General features: G+C 39.9%; 1 protein-coding gene across 3 annotated transcripts in view; it reads right to left on the bottom strand.

The window, feature by feature from the left end:
* Window positions 1–1306: 1306 nt before the first annotated feature.
* The window catches only part of LOC127452000 (RNA binding protein fox-1 homolog 3-like), a 270610-nt gene continuing 248669 nt past the window's right edge, over window positions 1307–23247 (bottom strand). For 2 of the 3 annotated variants that reach the window (XM_051717117.1, XM_051717119.1), the window contains 2 exons: window positions 22989–23067; window positions 17308–17895 (listed from right to left, as the gene is read on the bottom strand). In XM_051717117.1, the coding sequence (XP_051573077.1) occupies window positions 17851–17895; window positions 22989–23067 (124 nt within the window). In that variant the 3' untranslated portion in view covers window positions 17308–17850. Of the gene's footprint in view, window positions 1434–17307; window positions 17896–22988; window positions 23068–23247 lie in introns of those variants that run through there. The other variant, XM_051717118.1, reaches the window with a different exon arrangement.

Genomic DNA, 23247 nt, shown 5'->3' with positions numbered 1-23247 from the left:
CACAAAAATCATCCGATTCCGGTATTTTGTAAAGAACAGAACCGGTTCTCTGTTCCCAACCCTTATATTTGCACAGAAACTCATTAAATTTATGGAAGAATGATTTTACAAATAGTATATCAGAAATCTGTTCAATTTAAGTAAGAATTGTTTAACGAACAATTTACACAGAAACACATTCAATTTATATAAGAGTGACATTGCAAATGGTATATACTGAAATGTGTTCAATTAACGTGAAAAGTTTATCGTTTTAATGAACGACTTGCATAGAATCTTGTTTGATTGTTTACAGAAGAATGGTTTTACAAACTATATGCATAACTCATTCAATTTATGAAGTTTATCAAGCAATTTCCTCAAAAATTCTTTACATTTTGTAAGAATAGTTTTATGAACGATTTACGTAAAAATGCGTTTCATGAATGAGGCTCTATGGTCTAATGCTACGTCCCATTTAAAGTTGGATGTTTGGAAGATAACGTATAGAGAAACAAAATGCCAATTCAAGCACATGTTTGCGTGACATCATACACAGGATCTTGGCAAAGATTTGGAATTTGGAAGTCCAAATTAAACTGGTGTTCTATTGCACTTTTCCAAGTGGAACATTGGAAATTCCAAGTTAAATGAAATGCAGTGTAAATCTCGATATTTAAATTGTGCTCTGCCTTCACTGAACACTTAGCACCAAACAAACATGCCCACCTTCACCTCTAACTTGACTGCTGGACAACATTGATTAGAAATTGACATCTTTAGTTTCATAATAGAAAAGTTCTAACCAGGAACACCACAGGAAGTTGGTCAGTAGCATGGCCAATCAGCAGAGAGTTATGACATCAGCCACAGGAAGTGAACAAGTGGCTCCACCCACATGGGATGGGGATGAATCAGAAGCTGGAAGCAGGCCGATGACGCCTCTCCACAGGAAAGGGATCAATGAATGACCAATAAATCCTTTCCAGGAAGTGTTGCACAAAAAGAGCACAAAGACTCCACCCACAGGAAACACGTTTGTCATGCAGCTTTCAGCTTGTTTGACTCCTCCCCTTTCATATGTCCATCTCTCATTGGTGTATAGTGTTGTGAGCGGGGCTTTAGAGTATGGATCCCTGCATATGGTCATATCAGCATTAGTTTACTGTCCATCTTCGACCGCGCAACACATATTCACATCTCTTCATGTACACAAACTGCTCTGCGCCATCCATTAACGCATATAGAAAAATAAAATGTTTTCCAATGTGTTTTGCTGTTTCTTTCTTAATATAGTCCATAATAGTCGAACTTTATGCTCTCCGAGGGCACCTTACAACCTAAGATTTTCACACACAACAAAAAACTTTTCTTCTTTCTTCTATTTTATCTCTCCTCATGATGATCCGTGCTGTCCTATGTTCTTTCTCCTGCTCTTTCTTTCGCTGTATTTACTGGGATAAAGGAAGCACAAACAGAGGTGAGAATGTTGTTATGCTTGTATATTTAGATTAAATTATTTCAGTTCTAGAGTATACAGTATACAGCGGCCACAAAAAGGGTTTGGACATGGGTTAGGGTTAGGTTAGGGTTAGGTATTGCTTTAGATAACTCTGGAGCAGATATACCAAACTAACTATTTTCTGAAATGTCCTCACCATATTTCACATCATTTTACATTTTGCATAAAGAAAATGAAGACTAAATTTAGAACAATTAAGCTTTTTTGCATTGTGACATTAATTTCAGGACAGGAACGTTTTACTTTTGTTATTCACATTGATTTAAATGATGATTCTCATTAACGTAACACCAGAAATTTTTAATGTATTACAGTTAATTAACCCTCCTATGACCAAAATACATTTTCCTCATTTAATAAAAATGGTTTCCTTTATCTGAGCAGTACATTACTTGGTGACTTTTCCTCCATTTGCCATCTGAACATCAAAAAAATAAAAAAATAAATAAAAAAAATTGGGCTTGATTCGATAAGTCTAAGTGGTCGGCATCTTTGGTATTTGCGGTCAAAACTGACCGACCATTGAAAATGAATGGGAAAGAACAAAAAACAGAGCAAGTTGTTTTGATCTGTCAAATTCAATCAATAAATCAGCCACAATGCAGAAAAAAAAAAAAAAAAAACAGACAGAAACTACAGGGTGAGACTCTAAAACATCCTCAGTGAAAAACATACACATCTTGTTTGCAAAATATATTTTTACTCTAAAAATTTTGAAATTACAAATTGTTTGTTATATAGTCTAATGTAATTTTCAGAATTTTGCAGTTCATTTCTGTTTCTTGATGTTAATTTTCTTGACATTATTATGCATTTACTTTGAGTTACTACATGTTTATGTTTGAAATAAATTATTGGTAGAAAAATGTTTATTCTGTGTCTTCTCTTTGTAACACCATGGTCAGGTTTGATTGCAAACTAAACAGACACTTCAAATCAATTTTAAAATGCTAAACTTTGACACATAATAGTTTGATAATGTCTAAATATGTATCCAAATGCATATATTGTGATAAAATATAAAATTAGGTTACAACAACCCATCAGAATACACAGTAGGTGACTACAGACATCTACTGGCTGTTACTGGCATGACATGGTTTTCAAGTCATGTATATTTTCATATTTTCTTCACGTTTCAACTTATAGAAGTGTATGTTATGATTTTGTAATTTTCTTTTAAAAAATTAGCTTATTTGTATATGCAAATTAATGGTAAAATTGAGATATTTACATGTAAATAAGATCAAAATAGCATAAAATCCCAAAAGAAATGCGTCATTTTATTGTTCTTACTTCAGGGAAGAAGAAATGATATCATTATCATCATAAAAAAGGGTTACACATCTGACTCTTCCTGTCAAAAATGACCATGAATACCAAAGTGAGGTGCCATTTTTCAATGCCATAGGAGGGTTAAAAAAGATGCTGTTGTACAATTATTTTTAAGAATTAAAATCAGTGAAAAAAAGGCAGTACCAAGAGAGTACTATCGTATAAGTATTATATAAAAATAATTTATACAGTAATTTAAATAATGTATAATATTTTTCACTTTGCAGTATTTAGAACATCATAATGACCCCCTTTTTTCGAATTGCGGTAATGAGAATCGGTGGGTAAAATGACGACACAATGTAAAAAATCTGAATGGCCCTAAAATAGGCTTCATTTTTTTATAGGCAAAAAAAAAAAAAAAGACACGGACATTTTCATAAATAAATACCAAATATATAAATAAATAAATACCTTCTGCACAGTTCTGAAATGTTTACATATCTCAAATGTATATGGTTTATAATCTAATTTTCAATTTGAAATCATTTACTGTATATCAGTGAAGGGGACCCAAGTCCTTTAAGCTCTTTATTTTATGTAGATATATTCATAAAGTATCATGAACTTATATAATATATATATATATATATATATATATATATATATATATATATATATATATATATATACATATACATAAACATAAACATAAACATACATATATAGTATATATAAATACCAAATATTGATTTCATGGCCAAAAAGATCATGTCATATACAACCCCAATTCCGAAAAAGTTGGGACAGTATGAAAAATGCTAATAAAAACAAAATGTAGTGTTTTGTAAATTATATTCACCCTTTGCTATATTGAAAACACTACAACTACACATTATATGATGTTTTACCTTGTGAATTTTATTGGTTTTTGAAAATGTCAGATGATTGCAACACGCTCCAAAAAAGTTGAGACGGGCAATTTAAGACTAATAACAATTTGACGAGTTGAAATAAAAAGGTGATGTGAAACAGGAGATGGTAAACAGGTGAGGCAATTGTGTCATAGTATATAAGGAGCCTCCAATAACAGCCTAGTCCCTCAAGAGCAAGGATCATTCGAGACTTGTCAATTTGCCAACAGATGCTTCAGCAAATAATCCAGCACTTTGAGAACAATGTTCCCCAAAGACAAATTGGAAGGATTTTGGGTATTTCACCCTCTACAGTGCACAATATAGTTAAAATATTCAAGGAATCTGGTCAAATCTCGGTGTGTAAAGGGCAAGATGAAAACCACTTCTGAATCTCTGATCCCTCAGACGTCACTGTCTTAAAAAACATCATTCATCTGTAATGGATATCATGAACATGGGCTTGGGATTACTTTAGTAAACCTTTGTCAGTCAACACCACTAGCCGCTGCATCCACAGATGCAAGTTAAGACTTTACTATGTAAAGGAGAAGCCATATATCAACACTGTCCAGAAGCTCTGCCGACTTCTCTGGCCTCGGTCTCATCTTAGATGGAAAGTAGAACAGTGGAACTGTGTTTTTTGGTTAGAAGAGTCCATGTTTCAAATATTTTTTGGAAAACACAGCCGTCGTGTTCTCGTGCCAAAGAGGAAAAAAACCATCCAAGCTGTTATCAGCGTCAGGTACAAAAGTCAGTGTCTGTATGTGCCAGGGGTGTGTCAGTGCCCATGGCATGGGTAACTCACACATCTGTGAGGGCACCATTAATGCAGACAGATATGTACACATTTTGGAGCAACATATACTGTCATCCAGCGCCGCCAGGGACATCCCTGTATTTTCCTGCAGGACAACTTCAAACCACATACTGGCCAAATAAGCAGATGACTGCTGTCCTGACCATCTCCAATTGAGAATGTGTGGTGCATTATGAAGCGCACCATACGGCAACGAAGACCCCGTACAATTGTGCAGCTGAAGACCTGCATAATGGATGAATGGGGGAAAACTCCACTTTCTAAACTTAACAAACTTGTGTCTTCAGTGCCTAAATACTTAATAAGTGTTACTAGAAGAAATGGTGATGTTTCACAGGGGTAAACACTCGACTGTCCCAACTTTTTTGGAGCGTGTTGCAATCATCTGATTTGAAATTACTGTACATAAAAAAACATCATATAATGTGTAGTTGCAGAGCTTTCAATATAACAAAGGGTGAATATAATTTACAAATCACTATATTTTGTTTTTATTAGCATTTTTCATACTGTCCCAACTTTTTCTGAATTGGGGTTGGGGTATCAAAACAAAGTACTTACAACTCTCAAAATATAAACAAAAGCTAAAAATTAAAATTGACATAGTTTAAAGAGATAAAACAGCTGGATTTCAGACACACAGAGAAAAAAACCCCACTACATAGGTATATTTAAATGCTTAGGAAGATAATCATATAATGTATAAGTATATACTGTACATACATTTACAAATAATGTAATTTTGTCTTTTTTTCAACTCTTGGATTTATAATATATATATATATATATATATATATATATATATATATATATATATATATAATATTTATTTTTTTTTGCTTAAACAGTGTGGTAAACAAGGTGGTCTGAGCAATTCGAGACCCGCAGGGTTCATAGACATCAGTCTACAGGTTTTTACACGAGTAATATTCATATCAATCCTTTGTGCTGCTATGTTGATTTTATGATAGCTGCAGAATAGTTACATGATGCATTAAGAGATCTTGTTACCCTTCATGTACATGAGACTAATTACATTAATAAAGAATTAAATAATATATATATTTAAAAACGAAGCCATAAATGTAGTTTAAACCCGTCTGCTGGTTCTTTGTACAATATTGTGAGTCGACAGAGTGCAATTAAATAACAATTCAACGAGGACATCGAGATTTCCACAATCTACAGAGACTCTCTCTGGTTAACATTTGACAGCAGGATAAATGTTCAGGAAATACAGAAAGATGAAAACAGGTTATCAGGGAACAGCTGTCTGCTTTGAGAGATAAATACACTGATATTCAGTGAAAAAGGTTTCGTTTCTGAATTAGATTTGTACACCTTGATGCAATTTCTCCTCAGTAAATATTAAATGGGCCAACGGCAGAGCTTGTTATGTCTCTACCGAAGTGTTTCTCTTATAAAATGGAGTTTATAAGACCGAAACCAGATCAGTGAGACCTATTTATAAAACTCAAATGTTTTTGAATCTACTTATTTTCTTAAAACACGTTCTTGGCAAGAATATTTGCAAGAATAAACTGCAATGTGAATCAAATTTTATGTCCATTGGGGGATTCTCGCAAAACCTGTCAACAAAATGTCCTGGTCATATTTAACCGCAGATCAATACTCACAAAAAACAAACATGGAATTATCTTTTTCATTTAAAAAAATATAAAAAATAAGCCTACATTTAGGACCATTAAGATTTTAATTTTTTTGCATTGTGACATTATTTTTAGCAAATTTTACCCCCAATTTGTACTGTAACACATCTGGACATTTTACCTTTAATATTCCCATTTATTTCAGTGATGATCATAACAGTCATTGTTCTGACTGTATTATAGTAAAAAGATGCTGTTGTACAATAATCTATTTTTCATAAATCATTAACAATGACAGTCAGTACCAATGGAGTACTACTATGATCTATAAATACTTTACGATGTAAATATCACTTTTTATGACCGTCTTTTTTTTCGCATTGTAGTAATGAGAATTGAGGGATATGTGCAAATGTGCATAGCTGTCCTGAAAATAATGTCACAATGTAAAAATCTTAATGGGCTTCGTTTTCTATATGCAAAGTATAATTTCTTTTTTGTATCTTTGGACCCACTAATTATTATGTGTCTTTAACTACTATGTACTTATTATGTATATATGTGTTTTTGCATTGGACTTACGTTTAAAGTACCTGCATTTAGTTACACTGGTAACCCTAAAACTAACCGTACCCCAACCCTAAACCCTTACCCCTAACCCTACTCCTAAACCTACATGTAACCTCAGTAGCAGCAAATGTGAATCTTGTGAGAATTTTGCAGAACAATATGTAGTTACACAGTAAATATATTGTATTGTATGTATTTTGATGTTAGTACATGGTAGTTAAAGACACCTAATATAAAGTGGGACTGTTTCTTTTGATTTCTGAGTAAAGTAGGACCAGCAATTTTAGTTAAGCGCACAGTTTCAGAACCACACACACACAGAATTACAGACGGAGCATCTGTTCACACTCTGAGCTCCGACTGACACAAACAACTGCAACTGATAAATGAACGCGACAGTGAAGTTAAGTGACGCCGTTCCTCCATCTGTGAGAGCACAGTCTCAAAAATATGCCATAAACATATGAAGCACTTACATCTCTAGTGCCTCTCTGGAGCTTCTCATTTATGTGTATAATTTCACAGGATTTATAGGGCTTATTTGAAAAGAAACACTGAGTAAAAATCCATTTAGATTTACTTTAAATTTACCCAATACAACAATTTGGTGTGGCAGAAGGCGAATCTCAGTTGCCTCAGCGCCTGAGACCGTCAATCCGCGCATCTTATCACGTGGCTTGTTGAGCGCGTTACCATGGAAACATAGCGCATGTGGAGGTTTCACTCTATTCTCCGCGGCATCCACGCACAACTCACCACACACCCCATCGAGAGCGAGAACCACATTATAGTGACCACAAGGAGGTTACCCTATGTGAATCTACCCACCCTAGCAACCGGGCCAATTTGGTTGCTTAGAAGACCTGGCTAGAGTCACTCAGCACGCCCTGGATTCGAACTCGCGACTCCAGGGGTGGTAGTCATGTTAACTAATGTAACCTTATTTTAAAGTGTTAACGTTTTTGCTAATGTATGTGTTTGTAAACATTGTTAACTTTGATTGAACTTAGGCTACGTCCACATTAATCCGGATACATTTGAAAATGGCGGTTTCGTTTTCAGAACGCTCTCCATCCACACTGCCATTTTCAAGTGTTTTCCGCAAGTTTCTCATCCACACTAAAACATATGAAAACCCTTAAATCCCCTTCTTGTGCGTTGCAAAATTGCCATTCCATGTACGAGCTGAATTGCAACTGTTTTCGTGTTTCGTTGCCGAACAGCAATTTTCGAGTAAACTTTGCGTCGCCTTTGAAGGAATGCAACGTGAAGCTTGTAACATTTATCTTAAACAATGCTATTAAAGTTAATATCAGGCACAATAACGCTGCTACAATGTGGGACGCCATTTTGTCTGTTTTGGATTAAATGGATCACATGACTGCGTCACATGACAACAAATACACCATTGTTTTCAGATATCTCCATCTTCCCCATCCACACAACACAAAGACGGCATTTTCAAATGTATCCACTCGGGAGAGCGTTTTCGAAAAGCTCAGGTTTTTCTATCAACAACGCTGCCTCAGAATGGACGGAAGGCCAAAATGTAGAGAAAAAGATGCATTTTCAAACAAAAACATTAGTGTGGACGTGGCCTTACTTTGCCTTATAGGAGTGTCTTTAACAAAGTTTTAAAAGCACTTTTCTCTCTATGTGGATCCAACTTGTTTTAAACTTTTTTAAAATACCAGAAAACACTACAATGAGAATTTTGATGGTATAGCCTTAATTATGGAATATGAATATAATAAAATGTTTTACAGCATTAATAGCACATGCACAGTGAAGTTTTGAAATACTATCAGAAAGACAGTGATCAGAAGTACAAATATTCAATGTATTTTGAAATGATATATAAACACACACACACACACACACTCACACACACATATTAGGGCTGTCATTTTACGCGTTAATTCAGTGCGATTAATTTTATAAAAATAACGTGTTATAAACTTTATGCAATTAATCATGTCCCCAGACGGTAATAAGGAATATACCTTCCATATAAGCAATAGAGGTCTGCATGCACCTTAAAATGAAACCCGAACCTGACCTGTACCTGAGACCTTGTGGCCCGACCCTACCCGGCCAGAACGATACCATCAGATTATCAGCCCAAACCCGACCTGAACCCGAAATCAATTAATACCTAATTTCTTAGGGGGGCCTGGGTAGCTCAGTGGTAAAGACGCTGGCTACCACCCCTGGAGTTCGCTAGTTCGCTAATTCAAATCCCAGGGTGTGCTGAGTGACTCCAGCCAGGCTTCCTAAGCAACCAAATTGGCCCGGTTTCTAGGAAGGGTAGAGTCACATGGGGTAACCTCCTTGTGGTCGCTATAATGTGGCTTGTTCTCGGTGGGGCGCGTGGTGAGTTGAGCGTGGATACCGCAGTGGACGGCGTGAAGCCTCCACACGCGCTATGTCTCCGTGGCAATGCGCTCAACAAGCCACGTGATAAAATGGGTTGGCGGTCTCAGACGCAGAGGCAACTGGAATTTGTTCTCCACCACCCAGATTGAGGCGAATCACTACGCGACCACGAGGACTTAAAGCACATTGGGAATTGAGCATTCCAAATTAGGGAGAAAAAGGGAAAAATCCAACAAAAAATAAATCTAATTTCTTCTCCTAGCAAGTACTGTTGCAATAGGCTATTCTTTATATAAGCATATAGGCAACATTCGTAACAGTACTGAAACAGTAAACATACAGTTTTAACAAGGCACAGCAGCCCCTCAGTACACTAGAGCAGAACGGAAATAAAGATTTTACCGTTTATGCGGTGAAACTTTGCTTGGTGCAGAACAATCTGGAATAATATTAAACAATGCACCAGTCCTCTCTTTACAGCCTGAATTTGTTCAGAATGTTAAATCTTTGTGACAACTGCGCTAAAAACAATCTTGATGCAGCGCAAAGAATGAAACAGAGCTCAGGTGTCTCAACATGCGTTTTTGACAAGTTCTTTTTAACTTGACACGGTGTTTAAACAGTGCCGGTCCTGCGCGAGACGCTGAAGGAACAGCGAGACATGGTGCAACAGTCAAAGACAATTGTCCAGCATGTGTTTACATAGGAAAACAAAGGGAAAACAGAACAGACGCACACAAATTTACGTTTGGTGTGAACGGCCCCTAACTCGTCCGTTCGCTTGTGAGTGAGAGTGCATGCGCAAAACAAGTTCAGTAGGCCTGTTTATTTTTTCATTAATTACAAACCCGAACCCGACCCGAACCCAAAGTCCTACTTGGAAAAACTGACCCGAACCTGGCCCGAAACCCATCGGGTTCTCAGGTCCCGTCGGGCCCGGGTCGGGTTGCAGACCTCTAATAAGCAATTCAAGCATGGAGTACCACCTGTTTTCTCCAATGTGATTTGAAGGGCTTTCTCAGCAAATATTTATGCATGTGATTAATTGCGATTAATTAGAATAATTAATCAGCATTAAAAATTGTAATCGATTGACAGCCCTATAACAAATACAACTTTTCATTTAAAAATGTATTAGTGTATGTTGAAATTAGCATTAACCAAGATTACTAAGTGCTGTAAAAGTAGATTGTTCATTGTTAATTAATTTTAATGTTAACAAATGTAACCTTATTGTAAAGTGTTACCGTTTTTGCTAATGTACGTGTTTGTGAACATTGTTCCCTATCTATCACTCACTCGACGTTGTGTCAATGTAGTGACACTAGGGGTCACTCTTGGGAGCCCCGAACACCTCTGCTTTTTGAAAAAAGGCCAATGGGAATTGGTGAGTGGAATTTGCATGCCACTCCCCCGGACATACGGGTATAAAAGGAGCTGGTATGCAACCACTCATTCAGAATTTCCCTTCGGAGCTGAGCGGTTGCAGTCAGTGCACTGAATTCAATACAAACTCAGTTCTCTTTACCGTTCACCTAAAACTGCTGGATTTACAGCGCATTTCAGCGGCTTCTCCCCCTCTGCACCCGTGGAGTGCAGAGAACGCCCCTGGGCACTTCGACAGAGCAAAAGAGTATATTCTAAAAGAGTATATTTTCTTTCTAAAAGAGCGACACACACGGAAACATCTTTTTAAAGATGCCTTTCTGTTTGTGTGTTATTCCTGGTTGCGGTCGTTATCTCTCTGTTTCTGACGGCTACAATCGCTGTCTTACATGTCTGGGCACTGCCAACGTGGAGACATTGTTCATGGATGGGTCTTGTCCTCATTGCGAGAACATGACCATGGCAATGTTGCGGTCGCTGCTTGCATTCGTAAGAAAGTAAACCACCTCAGCGGCTCCCCACCTCGGTCCTTCTACCTACGGGTATGAGGCCGTGCCGGTTAGCACTGGGGGCGATTTGGGGACCTCAATGGGAGCACCTCCGCCGGGTAAACCCCCACAGACCTCCCATTCCCCAGCATGCTCGCTTGCCCCGGTCGGGCTATCGGACGAGACCGCTGGCTCGTCTCACGGCAAGTTCGACCTCTTATTCGGAGCCCGGGAAGACGATGAGTTATCGAGCGCAGCATCAGAGAGAGGGCTCGTCCACTCTGACGTGGATGCCTCAGCTGGGCTCCCTCCTTCGGGTGTGGTCGCCCAGTCTCAGGCCAACGTGGAGATGATGTACATGCTTTCCGTCAGGCTAGAGTGGAACTCTGAACCCTTGCGGCTCGATGATTGGTTCCTGGGCCCAGAGCGCCGCTCACGGCCGTGCCCCGCCCCGGTCCCTTTCTTCCCGGAAGTGCATGAGGAGCTGACAAGATCGTGGGGGGCACCTTTTACTGCCCGATCCTGATCTTTCAACTCCCCTGCTCTTACTACCCTCGATGGTGGGGCGGCTAAGGGGTATTCGGTGATTCCCCAAGTGGATAAGGTGCTCGCGGTGCACTTGTGCTCGCAGAGCATCGCCACCTGGCATGGGCACCTGAAGCTCCTGTCCAGGGCCTGTAGGTTTACGTCGTCCCTGACGGCTAAGGCCTATGGTGCCACTGGACAAGCCACCTCCGCCCTGCACGCCATGGCTCTCCTGCAAGTTCACCAAGCAAAGGCACTAAAATAGCTGCACGAGGGTAGTTCTGACCCGGGATTGATGCGGAAACTGCACTCGTCGACCGACCTCGCTCTCCGGGCGACGAAGGTCATGGCGTGGTCTCTCGGGCAGACGATGTCCACCCTTGTGGTCCAGGAGCGCCCCCATCTCCCAGATTGGCCTATTCGGCGACACCGTCAAGGACTTTGCCCAGCAGTTCTCGGTGGTGAAGCAGCAGACGGAGGCCATTCATTCTGCCGGTGCAGCTCAAGATCCCGCACCCCATCTGCTCGTCGCCAAGGGTGTCCTCCTGCAGCAACAGCACCGGCTCCGCCGCAGCCCGCCCCGCCCTGGCATGGAGCCCACCGCAGGAAGCAGACGCCACCTGTCTCACAGCTGGCTGCCAAGAACCCTAGTAAGGCTTCGAGGCGCCCCTGAGACAGGCAACCCAGGGACGAGGAGTTCTGCTTCCACGGAGCTGGTAGACAGACCACTCCATCCCCCGGTGGAGGGCCGGGAGGAAAATTTCAACAAAAGAGTGGTTTCCTTGTTCTCTGGGTCACTTGTCAGGTGCACACGGCCGTCGTGACGACCGCCATCCACCATCCCATTTCGGCAGGTTTGGCACTCCAGCGGCGGACCCCCCACCCCTACGTGCCCAGCTGTGGTACAAACATGCCCACATCGGGTTGGCTCCGACGGACTGCGGGGACGATGTTCCTCCTCCCCACTTCTTGACCAATCTTATGGTGGGTATCAGGAGCCAGGTAAGTGCTTCGATGACCCTGGACTTGCCACGGGGCTCGAGCCCCTGCAATGTGGTGCCTCAGGCTCCACCCCGCCGCGAGGCCCCACCCGCCTGTACATCCGATGTGATTATCCCATTGGTCCCCCTCACCCGGCGTTTGGACGTGTGGCTTGCGCTTTCCAACCCGTCACGATGGCTGACCTGGACTCTCCGACTCGGCTACGCGATTCAGCGCCATCCGCTTCACCTCAGTGAAGGGCGAGAGTGCCACTACCTTGCGTGCTGAGATCACGACCCTTCTGCGCAAGGGCGCAATAGAGCCTGTCCCTCCAGCCGAGATGAAGCAAGGGTTTTACAGCCCTTCATCGTACCGAAGAAAGGTGGTGGGTTGCGGCCAATCTTGGACCTGCGAGTTCTGAACCGGGCCTTGCACAGACTTTCATTCAAGATGCTGACGCAAAAACGCATTTTAGCGAGCGTCTGGCATCAAGATTGGTTCGCAGTGGTAGACCTGAAGGACGCGTACTTCCACGTCTTGGTTTTACCTCGACACAGACCCTTCCTGCGGTTTGCTTTCGAGGGCCGGGCGTACCAGTACAAGGTCCTCCCATTGCATGTCACAGCTCGCCCGCCGTCTCCTCCTCTGGAGTCAGCAGCGCCTCAAGTCGCTATGAGCCACTCACATCCCGGGCAACCTCAACACCGCAGCGGACGCACTGTCACGACTCAGGGGAGAGTGGAGACTCCATCCCCAGGTGGTCCAGCTGATTTGGAGTCGATTCAGTCGAGCACAGGTAGACCTGTTTGCTTCCCGGGAATCCTCCCACTGCCCGCTTTGGTACACCCTGACCGAGGCACCCCTTGGTATTGACGCGCTGGCACACAGCTGGCCCCCTGGACTATGCAAATACGCATTTCCCCCAGTGAGCCTACTTGCATAGACCCTGTGCAAAGTCAGGGAGGATGAAGAGCATGTCATCCTAGTAGCACCCTACTGGCCCACCCAGACGTGGTTCTCAGACCTCACTTTAAACCCCAACCGGGCTATGTGCCCAAGGTTCCAATGACCCCGTTTAGGGATCAGGTGGTGAACCTGCTAGCGCTGCCCCAGGAGGAGGCAGACCCAGCTTTGGCATTGCTGTGTCCGGTGAGTGCTTTGCACATCTATTTGGATCGCACGCAGAGCTTTAGAAGCTCCAAACAGCTCTTTGTCTGCTTTGGTGGACAATGGAAAGGAAGCGCTGTCTCCAAACAGAGGATCGCCCACTGGGTCATTGACGCCATCATGATGGCATATCATGCTCAGGACGTGCCGCCCCCCGTGGCACTACGAGCCCACTCTACTAAGAGTGTAGCGGCCTCCTGGGCCCTGACCAGTGGAGCCTCTTTTGGCCCCCAGTCGGTTAACAAATTCCACTCTTTTTGGGGAGAAAAAAAGAGGAAAAGAGGCCATGGCTGGGCTAGCCTGTCCCTATTTGTTGGGCAGTCGACTTGTTCCCGAAGGACCATTCGATGCTCATAAGAGTGTTGGGGGAGGTTACGTGACAGCCTGGTGCGCTGGCTACGAGGCACACAGTGGTCTGCCCGTCTCGCACCGCCAGTCCACGTAACACAGTTCAGCTAGTTGTGGCATTTTGTATAGGGACCCCTAGTGTCACTACATCGACACAACATCGAGTGAGTGACAGATAGGGAACGTCCTGGTTACTTTCATAACCTCCGTTCCCTGATGGAGGGAACGAGACATTGTGTCCCTCTTGCCACAATGCTGAACTACCCGCTGAAATGGCCGGGACCTTGCCTCAGCTCCTCAGCACAAAACCTGAATGAGTGGTTGCATACCAGCTCCTTTTATACCCGTATGTCTGGGGGAGTGGCATGCACATTTTACAAATTCCTTTTTTCAAAAAGCAGAGGTGTTCAGGGCTCCCAAGAGTGACCCCTAGTGTCACTACATCGACACAACGTCTTGTTCCCTCCATCAGGGAACGGAGGTTACGAAAGTAACCAGGACGTTAACTTTGATTGAACATATTTGAACAGAATATTTCTTGAAAGCTAAAAAAAAAAGTGTCCATAACAAAGTTTTAAAAGCACTTTTCTCTCTCGTGGATCCAACTTGTTTTGAACGTTTTGAAAACACCAGAAAAGAGGGTATAGCCTTAATTATGGAATATGAATATAATACAATGTTTTACAACACTTATAGCACATGTATAGTGAATTTGTAAAATATTATGATGGTGATTAGAAATACAAATATTTACAGTATATTGAAATTACATAAATAAAAATTAATGACAGTGAAAGAATGCAAGTGTTGGGTAATGACTGCCACAAACAAAGGTGGTATTTAAAAAATGTTTTCCAGAAAATACGATAAAGTGTTCCGTTCACATGTAGAAATAAAATCTTTTTCTCCTATGAAATATTTTGAATAATCTTGTGAAGATTCTAGTCAAATGCATCTCCATCTGAGCTGTATTATATCAAGTATGAAATTGAATTGATATCTAAAAAAGCAATTTAACCTTTATTTCGTTCACAGAATTACAGGACAAGGTTTATCAAATTCAAGTTTGTGTAACAAAAAGGCCATATTATATACAGTAATACATTTGTTTTTATTTGGTAATTTAATAATTGTGTTAATTTTATTTAATCCATGTTTCAAAAGTAAACAAAACAATAATTTAATATAGACTTGGGCAAGTGTAAACAAATCAATTTACCACCAATGTGTCTTAGATGTACATGGACATTGAACTATGGAACGTTCATGTAAGTACATAGTCATTTGTTGAATAGTGGGAACGAAAAGTTGATGAATGTTGCTATTTACAGTGTGAGCCAATCAACCTCTTATTCAATCTTGTATATATTTATTAGGTAATTTTGTTCATTTTTTTTAAAGTTATTTACCTGTTTCTTAGTGTAACAGGAGCCAGCTGATAGATAGCTGTGCAATGTGTAAACCTCAGTTTCTTTAGAGTCTTTAGCCTCCTTGTTAGCGCTTCCGCCTCCCATGCTGGAGATGCCGGTTCGAGTCCCGTACGAAGCGGGTAGAACAGGAGCGTCACAATGGTGCCATGACCTGGATGAGAGCGACTGAAGCTCCATACGGGACTCGAACCGGCGTCTCCAGCATGGGAGGCGGGCGCGCTAACAAGGAGGCTAAAGGCTACAGCCTCTAGTGTCAGTCGCTAGTGCACCTCTTGAGGTCAGGAGAGTGAGGTTTATACACATTGCACAGCTATCTATCAGCTGGCCACCATTACATTAGCAAAGTTAAATATACATATTTACATTCATTCTGATGTGTGAAATCATTAATTCTGTGTCATTTAAATGTTATACTTAGAAGTTTTGTTCTTAAAATATCTTGCCAATAGAGATCTCGCCAGCTGCACCAAAATGGTCTCTTTATGCATCTCCACATCTCCTTACATCTTTAAATGTCTTCTCATTGCTCCCGGTGTTTTCTTAAATCGAACTATTTATCCTTACGTCTGACATTTGTTGTTTGATATGATGTACGCATATCTCCTGGTGTCAGCTAATATTGGGGTTAACCTTAAACATATAAATAATTAATGTTCATGTTTCCACACATAAATAAATACATTACACTTAAAGACAATCTCAAGCAGCCCCATGTTTCAACCTGTGCGCTGCTTACAGAGGTAAAACTGTTAGTGCAAACCTGAGAGGACCAAACACATAACGAGTCCTCTAATATCATGCATAGAGAATAAAATAAAAACTTTAAATAAAACACTACTAAATAACAGCTTATTCATACACAAAACCCTTTTCCAGACCACTGAGGATAGTAGATTACAATATGCTGGCGATATCCGATGAGATACACAACCTGGTCTGAATAAAATCACGTTACTATACCTACATTTTTGCAAAATGATTTTTACGTGGTGTTGCATGTATCGCGGCAGTTTCCTGGTGAAATGAACACTAGAGGCGCTACAACAACTATGACTTTTATTCTCTTTCACACAAATCACGAGTAAAACGGCAGGTTATCAGTTTATAAACACTTACTTTTCGCCCTGTTCATCACACAATGCTATCTTATGACATCTAAACACTTTTACTATAGCGCATGACTTGTTTGCATTACAAAATCAACTACATTTACAAGCTTGATCGAATGTGATCAAATTGCGCGGCAGCTCCACTGATAGAGTGTTGCACTTGCTATGTAAACGCAGGGTTAGTTTAGGGTTAGAGTAGTAGTCCTGAAGAGCACATGTGAGCCAAAGGTGTCATAGAAGCATCACAAAATGATGTGGTTGTGTTTTTCATCTCACATTTGCTTTTTATGACACTATCGGTTAGGTTTAGGTTTAAGGTTTAGGGTAGGGAGGTCGGTTTTGCTGGTTTAAAATTTAATCTGTTTGGGAGAACATTTAACTCGCTTTTAGCGCCACACAGTGGACATTTCACCTCGTAACTGCCGCGATAGTTGTAATAAACAATATAAAATCATTTTGCAAAAATGTCAGCACACTCACATAATTTTCATGAGATCAGGCTCAAGATACAGTGAATCCAAACGATTGCTGGGCTGGTCATATTTTCAGGGAAAAGCTGAAGAGTGTCCTGAGAAATATTTTTGTCTGAATTTACACTAGCAACCACTGTATATACATAAACAAACATTGTGAAATATTTACATATCAATAATGACAGTAACCTGAAACACAAAGTCAAGTCAAATACAGTGAGGTCCAAAAGTTCACGCTGAACATCTGGGACTCAAAATCTGTACATTTTGTTCTATTTCTATAAAAAGCAAAAGAAGGTTAGGTTAAGATTAAGGTTAGGGTTGTAACTACAGATGCAAATGTATGTACATTTTTCACTCAAATTGTTATGCTGATAATATAATCTGTAATGGACAAAAAAAGTACTAAACGAGAGAAATTCAAAATGTTCACTAGTGGTCAGACTTATGGACCCCACTGTATCTTAGGGACGATAAAACATGCTCTAGTCTTCATGTTGTACCAAGCATTTGAATATACCGCCCTTGCTTTTGTAGGCATTTTCCCAAACAGAATGTGTAAACATTGCCAACGCTTAAAAAAAGTTTGATCAGAAAGAAGTAAACAATCAAACAGCTCCATATATAACATTTATGAAGCGCTCATCAGATTTTCCTGTTGCCAGATGAAAGTACGACATCTGTGTACATGTTCTTCCAAAAACAACGAATCGCGAAATTGCTTGGTGTCCCACAATTGTTGTTGTTGTAGGCTTGAAAGGATGTCGGTGGTTTGAGGTCATCGCGGTGACCTGGAAGCATTTTAGTTTGAAATCGTACTCCATGTGGAACGTCTTTAGTGGTTTTGTTTGTTTGTGTAATTTACGTTTGCTGTTGTTTAGTACGGCATGAAGCGACTGTAGCCTCCTCTGTACAGGCTAGCCTGCAACATCAAAGATGACAAAGGACCAATCAGAGTTAAGGTGGTGGCCACGGTAACGGCGGTATTCCCATGAAATTTCCTTCCTTCAAAATTCCACTCAGACAGTCAAGACGTGTCGGCGTTGATTTCTTTAATGAGATTGCCGTGTGTGAGCGTGTTCGCTAATACACTGATGCAGCATTAAAATTCAGATTTTTAACTTTTCCTGAACTTCAGTTTAATAATCGTAGGGTCAAGGGGTCATGCTGCCCATGCAGGAATCCAATGTATTATTTCTGTGTATCTCATTACAAGGTTGCTAACTAGCAATTTCACTAAGGCTCTGTCGGCAAAAGTATAACAGATGGATCAAATTAATGCCACTGCCGTTTAAAAGCACTTCAAATTATTCTCTTTAAAGTTGAGCATACAGAAAGCATCGGACTGAGCAGATATCTTCGAACACACCCTAATAAATTAGACGTTAACATGCACACTTAACTTCAAACTCTAAGTCTTGGACCTTCAAAGGATAATTCCTCCTTATTTAGGGGAAACCACTTGCTGGTACAAATCACTTTTGGAGTGAAAGCCTTCTGCAATTTCATGACGCTGAGAAAAACAGCAAAGAGAATTTTATGCAACCTCAGAGGAACTAATTATTAAAGGAATTTTAAAAGCAAAAAGCTCCTCCATCTTACTCTAAAACATTTATCAGTTATGATTAAAGAGTCGAAAACCAGAGTGCTGTTGACATACGAGGGATGATTTGATTGCTCTGTAATTCTATAAGAGAAGAGTTTTTTTTGCCTTACAAACAAACACACTCACACATAAGCTGACATATTGGCTAGTGAGCTGCCTACGTAGGCAGCATTTTTAACGCATCGTAGGCACATTCCCAATGCGAAAGCTGTTCTAAAAGATAAGTTCTAAGATACCTTCTTTTGGCCAATTCCTGAAATATACTCTACATTTTGTACACTGTCAAAGAAGAACAAGGAAGGAAATTTGCAGGGAAGAGGTAATTAAAGAAATACGTGTAGTCAGACAGTCTTAAATGAATGTTCCTGGTTCAATACAACTTAAGCCCAAAGTATACTTCGATCAGACGAGAACGGTGAACGTCCGCATACAGGACGCATGGCGCAAATCTCGTCATTAACAGAGTGCGCAAGAACTGAACGTGCACTGCCCGATTTTTCTAACCACGCATCTTTGAATGTGCATGCGCCTGGAGTTATTTGCACTAATTAGTGGGTCCACAAAGTGGCAACACTTACATTTTGAGCTGTTGCTGTCATGAAGAAGCACTAGAAAATTGAATTGCCGCTAAACATCAGGAGATGATGGTAAAAACAACAACAGTGGATGTGCAAGTCAAGAGCGCGTGTGTTAGGATGTCTGGAGACACCTGCATTTGTATAACTCGAGTCTGGTGGAATATAAAGAGTCTAAACTCCTAAAGAGAAAGTCCAGTGTCTCATAGCAGTTGTAGCGCGTATACACCAACCGCCTGTATATGCCCGCACAGTTATATGGAGTATACTTTGACAGGCTTGCATTCAACTGTACGCAGAGCTGAGCATTCACATCAAAATGTAAATATACCTAGGGCTTTAAGCTCTAACCAGAAAAATAAATTTAAACTCATCCATCAGTTTAATAAAAAAGCAAAAATTGTGTTAATAGTAAGACACTTACATTGAAATTACATGTGGTCAGGCAGTAAAATATAAATTAAAATACACACAGTTTCAAAAATATAGCCAAAAGACTTCAACATTAATAGTGTTGGCATAATATGAGTGATATATATATATATATAACTCTGCTGAATTATATATAATAGGTGAAATATAAAAAGTGATAAAATCGCTTAACTTGTCTGTGTAAAGTTATATCCAATCTTTCAACTCCTGTCATGACTAATGTAAAACCAGTAACATTTGCACAATATGTGCAGAGAAACCAGAGAGGCATGACATATCTGGGTGTTTCTTCAACTTCTGCATAATTTTTTATTTGCATAATTAGGCAATATTACAGCTTGATTAGAAATGACGGCCAATAAAAATATTATGCTAACAAGTGATATTTACCTTGATTTTTCTTTGTTTTCTTCAAACATCACTTGTCTCAAATTTCATCTCAAGTATGCTCTTTCGTTGACACCTTTGTCCACTTGGTTAACAAGTACACTAACTACTACCCCTTCGGGCTTGAACCCCTAAAAATTTAAATCTCAACCCCTTGGACAGAAAAGTGCCTTAACTTGAAGAAACACCTATCTATCCATGAAGTACTGTTTACCTGGATCAAACACCACCCACAAGACATTTAGCCACAAAAAAAATAAATGTTTTTTAATGTAATTCATGTAAGTGCTTGAATGAAAATACACCCTCTAGAATGCTGGTCCCACACATTTCCATTGTGCATTACTGTAACCATTATTCTTGCTTTCAAAACACTGAGGGACGAGTTGAAATTCTTTTCAGTGCAAATCGACATTATGCCACAAATACTGTCGACACAGCTTAACTTGAATTGAACCCGGAACATTCCTTTCATTAAGTAAATGCAGAGAGTTTACAATAAAACGTCTTAATTAATGAAAGCTTTTAGCTAGCAGCTGCACCGGGGAACTGTTTACTATTTTTTTTATTTAGTTTGTAATTTATTTTGCTGTCGTCCTTGTCATTGAAAAATTGCATGCATGCTGGAGTGCCAAATCAGAGTCATTTTTCTGACTCTTCAGCAGAGGCGGTTGAAAATAACCCACGCCTCTGTTGTCTCCGTCCGCTTCTTGAGTCTGTCCCACGGCACACTGCTGCATGCATTACGTGCTCGTTAGTTTTTTGGAAATAAAGAGAAAACGACGCAGCAGAGAAGAGAGACGAGCTCTCCTCGCTCTGATGGGCCCATTAGTGCTCTCATCTTTGATGTTAGCTGCAAACGCTAGCTAAAAACAGACATTAACCCACTGACTTCCTCTTGAGTCATCAAATGGCTTTGAAAAACATCTCACAGAATATACTTTAAACCAGTAGTTCTCAATTGGTTTGCATAGGGATAAGTCATGATGGTTGAGTAGCTAATTAATAATCCAACAATTGGTTAGTGTGGTTGCCTAATTTATCAAGATTTTATCTTATGTTTATTTAAAGGATCAGTTCACCCAAAAATGAAAATTCAGTCATTGTTTACTGTGGTGTTATATTACTTTCTTTCTGAATCTTAACACAAAAGGAGAAATTGTGAGAAAATATTTTCGCTCAGTGATGTCATACAATGTCAGTTTATGGTGACCACCTCTTCAAGCTTCAAAAGAACACAACAGTATAATTCAGAAGTCTAATAAATTATTCATGAGACTCATGATTGTTATGAAAGCATACGATAAGATTTGGTGAGAAACAAACTGAAATCTAATGTATTATTTAGTGAAAATGTTCACTGACCGTTGATCTCCTGTGCACGTTCATGATAGGGCATGAGAGCAACCGTTCACACAGCCCCCTCGTGACATTGGGGCGTTCAAGCGAAAACTCGTTTTGTTTATCTAAAAACAAGTCCTCCACAGCAATAGTGACAACAGAACACAACACAACTGTACACAAAACAGAGAACAGAACTAACTAAACATGTCTGAAGAGTTTGTAGTCGAAGAATTGATGCATTTCTATGCCCAGCCTTATTTTTTTGAACGGAGTATTCGGAAATCAAACAGAAACATAGAGGCGGCTACAGGCAGACACAGTCACACCGTGTCCTAACCTGACGGCAAACGACACGTGATAAATGGTTTATTTTCTATGTTAATCAGAGTTTTTGTCCTAACTAGCAGTGACGAGCATCGGTACATTCTATCCATTGCTTGTTTTCTATTTTCTATTTTCCACTGTGAAATGGCAGTGGTCCAAAAACTTTTAAAAAAATAAGGCTGGGCATAGAAATGCATAAATTCTTCAACTACAAACTCTTCAGACATGTTTAGTAAGTTCTGTTCACTGTTTTGTGTGCAGTTGTGTTGTGTTCTGTTGTCACTATCTCTGTGGAGGACCTGTTTTTAGATAAACAAAATTAGTTTTCACTTGAACGCCCCAATGTTGTGAGGGAGCAGCGTGAACTGCTGCTCTCGTGTCCTATCATGAACGCGCAGAGATCATCAACGGTCAGTGAACATTTTCACTAAATAATACATTAGATTTCAGTTTGTTTCTCACCAAATCTTATCGTATAACAATCATGAGTCTCATGAATAATTTATTAGACTTCTGAATTATACTTTTGTGTTCTTTTGAAGTTTGAAGAGGTGGTCACCATAAACTGCCATTGTATGACATCACTGAGCACAATTTTTTTTTTTCACATTTTCTCCCTTTGTGTTAAGAAAAAGAAAGAAAGTCATATAAGGTTATAACAACACAGGGGTGAGTAAACAATGGCTGAATTTTCATTTTTGGGTGAACTATCCCTTTAAGATGTACTTTAATTAGCGTCCTGTGCTTTAGCTGTAAGATCATTTGTATGGTAAGACCCTCTAGGAAAAGTTGCTTTAAATTTATCTCATTTAAACTCCTCTGCTTAGCTGTACACATTCAGACTGATGTCTTCGGCATTGCATCTCACGGCATATGTACCTAATTTATAAATAATTCGGCTATATGCACCTAATTTGACTAGCATCTTCCAAGTAACATTTGCATGCTACGAAGATGAATTTGCGTCAAAATACCAGACGCACAGCTTTTGATGTCAAAAGATATGTGAAGAGAAACTATTTTCTCCACTCGTTAAAAACTATCCTTAATGCACACTTATATTGTTAGTTCCACTATATTATTTACATTTAGCACTGTTTATCCCAGCTGTCCGTGACTCTTTCAGATCAAACCTGCGACCACATTTTGGTTCATAACCCACCAGTTGAGAACCACTGCACAATTGTACAATACAGTGTTTATTTTTAGACGCATTGAGAAATTACATAAATGGACAAAAAGCCAGAAATTCCATAATCATTTATAAAGCTTAAGAAAAGAAAGATTTTAGAGCAAATGTAATAAAGTTATACATATAGTCTTCCTAATAAAAAAAGGTTATCTTACCATGGTGCCCACGCTGTAGGTTGCCGCCGGGCTGATGGTGTGGTGATATGGGTCAGCGGCTGCATAGACTCTCCCATAACTACAGAAAGAGAGACACTGAAATGCTTTAACATACAACATGCCTGATCACATGAAATACAGTGACTGTGGTGACATTTTTGCAAAATGATTGAGGTAGCTGAAGGTAAACAGAAAGCATTAATAGGTGCTGTGAGGTTTGTTTTGTGTGCTGTCTGTTGGGTTTACTGCGACTGCTTCT

Source organism: Myxocyprinus asiaticus, chromosome 14 (assembly GCF_019703515.2).
Source record: "Myxocyprinus asiaticus isolate MX2 ecotype Aquarium Trade chromosome 14, UBuf_Myxa_2, whole genome shotgun sequence".
Taxonomy (NCBI): domain Eukaryota; kingdom Metazoa; phylum Chordata; class Actinopteri; order Cypriniformes; family Catostomidae; genus Myxocyprinus; species Myxocyprinus asiaticus.
The sequence above is the reverse complement of the archived record's forward strand: the minus strand, read 5'-3'. Positions and strand labels throughout refer to the sequence as shown.